We start from the raw sequence: 5,403 nt of genomic DNA on the forward strand, positions 1-5,403 counted from the left end.
TTGTACTCTTCTTTGGTATTGATTTAGTTTATTGTGGCATGTGCAAGTTAGGTATTGCTCAGAAAACAACAAGCGCGTCATTCACTTCTCAACATGTGAAGTGTATGGGAAAATGATAGGAAGCTTCCTACCCAATGATCATCCTCTTAGAAAGGTATCATTGGCATTTCTACATTTGAGATGCTATAAATTAATGAAACCATTTTCTTGATGATACTTTTAATTCTCCATTTCTTAATAACATTGCTTCTCGATGGTAATGACCTTCTTTTTGACTTGAAAATGAGTGTTTATTGTGGGTACTATTCAAGTTGTGTCAATAGTCATGTAATGAGTTGAGGTTTACCTAGAAATAAGAGAAATATCATAAAAAATTCTAGAAAGAAAAATTAAAAAAAAATCTGATGATATATTTTTATTTATTGTTTTAAGTACTAGTTTTTTGCTTTGACATTAAACCGCCACAAATAATAATGTTGGTTATTTCTCATCATGTTTTGTTCTAAGACTCAAATTTCTGTTAATTAATATTATAACTTTATCAGATGAGTTTAATATCTTGTCGTACATGGTTATTCCTACTTAGTATGCATGTAGATTTATATGTACATATCTATATATGTGATTTCTCTATGGTTGAGTCCTCTCTCGACTTTGTCATTTTGTTTCATTTGACTTTATAGTAGTGTGAACTGTGATACATAGTCATCTTTTAAATCCTATGATTGTGTTTATTTTTCTAACCTTAACATATTTTCTATGATAGAACAAGAAAGAAAGGAAGAAGGTGTGTGAGGTTGACATCTTGAAAAAGGATCCTGAAGCTATTCGAGAGCAAATTGAGAAGCTGGAAAGAATGAGTAAGTAATTTGGCCAAGATCCCCTAAAAATTATTTTTTCACTGATATTGAATGTGGTCTTTTGATCTCATTGGTCTTCAATGTAACAGTTTTGGTTTTACTTTTTTCTAGGCATTCTTATAGTCCTCTTCTTTCTAGATTGAAATTTGATGCTTCTAGAATGATACATAAATAGAGGATCATTATGTTGTTTTCCTTGTCGCCATCTAGTACAATATAAACAAATTCAATGTAATACCTATAATATCATTTCGAACTAGTTAACTATTTTGAGACAAATCACTTCTTAGATTTGGATATTCAACAATTCTTTATGTAAGAAGTCTTGTGAATTGATGAATAGCTTTTGTATGGTAATGTTGTTGTATTTTATCTGGCTCTATATTTATGTAGTTCCTCACATTTATTGAGGTATCCTATTAGTGTAGGGAGAATTTCATTTTGCTTTCTAAGACTAACATAGAGATTTATTGTTGCATTCTCAAAGTTTGCTTTCGAAAAATGTCTTTGCAAAGTGATTAGTACTTGATTTTACTAATATATTATTTATGTATTTTTATAGTTTACAAATCTCAAGTACTCTACAATTGAAATTTATAAAGTGTGGTTCGAGTGGACTGAATATATGCTAGATTACATTTGATTATAAAAGGTATTCGATTTTTGAATGCTTTGGAGGATGCATGCATTTTTGTGGAATGTAATTTGTGGATATGAGCTTGATGTGTACAATATATGTTACCTTTTGATGTTGTAAGAAGAATAGTTATGTGTAATTTGTGGATACTGACTTAATGTGCACAATATTTATTATCTTTTTATGTTATAAGAAGAATATTTATGTGTTTGTTATATGAATATTGACTTGGTGTATTTAGATATATCGGTGCATTTTTATTTGTGATTTTCTTAGTGAATTAATAATATCAACTTAATTTTAAGATTTGCTTGGTCATAATATTGGTTTTTCACTATTTCGGAAATCGAATTTGTGTCGTTAAACAATACTGATATTACATCGGTTTTCCACCGCTGCAAAACCGGTGTTATTAACTAATATTACATCGGTCGCATACCGCTACCAAAACTAATATTATTAACATATAATAAATATTACATCGATTTTACATCCGATGTCGTTAAGTGATACTACACCGGTTATAACCCGATGTCTAAAATGACAGACCTTTTACATTGCCTTCATAGACATCGGTCGAAAATGTAATAGATAGCGGTGGAAAACCGATGTCTATGAGGGTTTTTCTTGTAGTGGTCGGTGCTTAACCTCGGTCGGAATATGACTTGTCCGACCGGCCAAGCCCCTCCATCCGTTGACCGTCTTATCTTTTACCTACATTGACTTGCACCATGGCAATGGGATGGGGTACCTTAGTCCACCGTATGGCCCATTGGGACAATAAATTCCACCCTTTTTTTTTTTTAATGAGGAAAATAAAATAATGAAAAATAGAGAGAGAATAAAAGTTACCATGTTTATTGCGAAAGAACATTCCAATATCTTCCGATAAGCTTCACATGCTTGTGTGGCCTGGTGAGTTCCATCAAGCCACATGACATTGTTTGGGGGAGAGCAACCCATGTGACCCACGCATCCAATTTCAACGCTCTTCTCCCAATTATAACACTGAAGCTTCTGCCTCCTCTTAACATTTAGGTCTCAAAGGTCATAATTTTACTCTTCTTTAGATAAACATAAAAGAGAGGAACAAAAGAGAATCTCCTTTGTGGTATCTGCAGCCGTAGCCATATTTTCATGCAATGGAGGATGCAGTTTCTGTCTGCATTCAATGTAGTGCCCCTCCTTAATTTCATAGTAATTGGAATTTCTACATAAGTTGATGGTTCCATGATCTGGAATAGCTGGTCCTAAAGCTAGGGAGTAGGTGTTCCATGTCACCTAGCCATTTCTCGTCCTGAGATGAGTGCAGGCCGTTTCTTGAGCTTATAAGATTGAAGGAGAGGCTTCTCTAAGCAAATGCAGAAGCAGAGTGGCTGCAGTTAAGGAATTACTGATTCCTATTTCTGCAGTGGAGTAGAAAGGAGGAGCTTGTTAGAAGCCCAAGATGCCTGCAAAGTTGAACAAGAATTTTTCTAATGAAAACCCAGATTTGGGGAGGCAAATTGGTTGTGTGACTGGGATCTTTCAGCTGTTCGACGGCCGCCGTTTCCTCTCAGGGAGGCACTTAAACTGCCTCAAGCATAAGAATCCTCCTTCAGGTACCAATTCAATAGGTGTCGAAGCTTTTGTTCTGAAAATGTTGATGTTTTGTTAATTTTGTCATTCTTGTTAGTCAATTTTCATTTGAAAAATTTGTCAAGATGATCCACCAAATCTCCTCTAAATCATGGATTCAAATTCCAGCTGGATGTTTATATTTTTCTCTTTGGTAGGAAAAGATGCTCTTCTGAACAGTGGAAGGAATGAGTCAGAGCCAAGACCATGTTCTTCAGAGATTCTTCAGGTAATGCCCCATTTTCAATATGCGACTATCATTGTCTCATTATCTCTACAATGAAGATTCTAAATTCAGAATTATTGAACAGGAGAAAAATCTAACCAACTACTTGTATGAAAATGGAAAGGCTTCGACAGAATCGTCCAGAGCTTCATGCTCCTCTTCTTCCAGCTCTTCCTTCTCTTCTCTAGAATTTAACAAATCTTCTCAAAAAGATGCGCGCTCATTCGACAGAGCATTCTTTTCAGATATGTCCCGGATGAACTCATCGATCTTCATGCAACTTGATGGTGAATTTAAGTCCACAAACAGTCCACCAGTGGCTAGAAAGCTGAACAACCATGCTTACAAACATGAAGACTCTCCTAGGCCTTCACTGCCAGGAAATCTCGACGAAGCAATTAGAATTGTGATTGAACTCAAGAAAGCACCTTGGCGGTTTACCGACCTTGAGTCTAAGGATGCCTCATTTACCCAGGAGTTGCAGAGAACTCCGAGGTTCTCATTGGATGGGAGGGAGAACTCCAAGTCTTGTAACCAAGTCAGAGAGCTTCCAAGACTGTCACTGGATAGCAGGCAAGGTCCTCATCAAAAGAGCATTTCTACCTTTGCTTCCAGAACAAGTTTACCTTTTGAGGACCTGGACAGAGCAAGCAGTAGATCCTACATGAATAGAGCTTCCAATCTGCTTCAGGATCTTAGCAGCAAAAGGAGGCACCCTAGTGTCGTCGAAAAGCTCATGGGCTTAGAAGACATGGCTGAATTAAGCTCGCCAGCTCAAACCGCAGTTACCCGACAAAATCTTGTTACAAAAAATGCTCAAATTTCTCAATCCGTTCAAAGAAGAGATTCAATCTTGACAAAGACAGCGCAAGGCAATCGTCAAAGTGAGAGATCACCGAAGGCGAGCAAACCGCTGACAAAAGCAAGTGATACTCATGAATCCTTTCGGCCTCCGGTTGTAATCATGAAACCTGTGAAGACTATCGACATAGCAAACGCCTCAACTCACTCCATGATGCAACTGGAAGGCCTATCAACTCTTCCTAAGGTGCATATACGGAGTATCGGAAGGGAAAAAAGTCATGCTGGCATCACAACTGACAGAAGGTCTACTGCAAGCAATAATTCACCCAGATGTCAATCAAACTCAACTCTGAGGCTGGGAGAAAACGTTGCAGTTTCACCGAGAGCTTCAGGCACTAGAAGCCCCAGACCAGACGAAGCAGAGAAGAACAAGAAGAGGAGAGCCCAAGCAGAGAAGGTTACAAAGTGTCGCCTCGGTGACACATCGCCAGCTTCAAACACAAGTGGTGGGTTGCCATTACACTCGACTGCTCCACGGCAAAGGAGGAGGAAGCCAAGTGAGAAGAAATTGCTGGAAGAAGTGTGCTCTGAGATCGAGGATTGCGTAGAACTCATATACAAGGAAAACATTCTTCATCCATCTGAAGGATGGGAAAATTTTGGCTCTGAGAAAACGAAGGTGGCCATGCAGATCGAAAGTTTGCTGCTTCAGGATTTGATCGATGAAGTTGTAGGTGAAGCTGGTGCGCAGGCCAAGACAAGCAAATTTGCTTAGATAGACATTTGGGTCGTGCTTGGATCAATTATTTCAACTTGCTTGTTAATTCTTGACCTACAAATAAGGCCTAGTCGATTGTGTTGTGTGTGTGTGTTTTTTCTTGTTTACAATTACATATCACATATGTTTCATTCTTCATGAGATTCAAAAGGAAGAACGATATTTTATGAAAGTAGATTGGAAAACAGTCAGTTCACGCATGTTATGTTAGGATGGTGACTAAATCCTTATGAATTAAATTGTCATGTGAAGCCACTTATGGATCTATTAGGTGGTCTTATGGTGCTGGCTAAAAGTCTCTCCGCATCATGAATAACAAAATGGTTGGATTCATTTCACATGTCAAGTGAGGTTATAAGTATTCATAAGCATTTAAAATTTTATAGGAGTTAAGGAGCAACCATAACTTAAGAAGTTGGAAGACTACAGTTTCATCGTAATAAAGAAGTTAAAGTTTTCAGGGAGAAAGAAGGATGAAGGA

The 5,403-nt window shown here is 37.3% G+C and overlaps 1 protein-coding gene across 2 annotated transcripts; it reads left to right on the forward strand.

Moving 5' to 3' along the window:
• Positions 1-2,349: 2,349 nt before the first annotated feature.
• On the forward strand, positions 2,350-5,094 carry LOC121984426. Of its 2 annotated transcripts, none has more exons than XM_042537350.1 (3): positions 2,350-3,098; positions 3,273-3,343; positions 3,426-5,094. In XM_042537350.1, exons 1-3 carry the CDS (start codon positions 2,945-2,947, stop codon positions 4,917-4,919), a joined length of 1,719 nt encoding a protein of 572 aa, XP_042393284.1. In that variant the 5' UTR covers positions 2,350-2,944; the 3' UTR covers positions 4,920-5,094. The 2 variants fall into 2 exon arrangements, with proteins under 2 accessions (XP_042393284.1, XP_042393285.1); XM_042537351.1 differs by having other exon boundaries at positions 2,520-3,098; positions 3,279-3,343.
• The last annotated feature ends 309 nt before the right edge of the window (positions 5,095-5,403 follow it).

Source organism: Zingiber officinale, chromosome 5B, assembly GCF_018446385.1.
Source record: "Zingiber officinale cultivar Zhangliang chromosome 5B, Zo_v1.1, whole genome shotgun sequence".
Taxonomy (NCBI): domain Eukaryota; kingdom Viridiplantae; phylum Streptophyta; class Magnoliopsida; order Zingiberales; family Zingiberaceae; genus Zingiber; species Zingiber officinale.

Excerpts from the sequence above, each read along its gene's own strand:
- LOC121984426 (XM_042537350.1), top strand. The coding sequence starts at position 2,945 with ATGCCTGCAAAGTTGAACAAGAATTTTTCTAATGAAAACCCAGATTTG. Across the intron at positions 3,099-3,272 it reads GCATAAGAATCCTCCTTCAG|GAAAAGATGCTCTTCTGAAC; the intron begins GTACCAATTCAA and ends TCTCTTTGGTAG. Across the intron at positions 3,344-3,425 it reads GTTCTTCAGAGATTCTTCAG|GAGAAAAATCTAACCAACTA; the intron begins GTAATGCCCCAT and ends ATTATTGAACAG.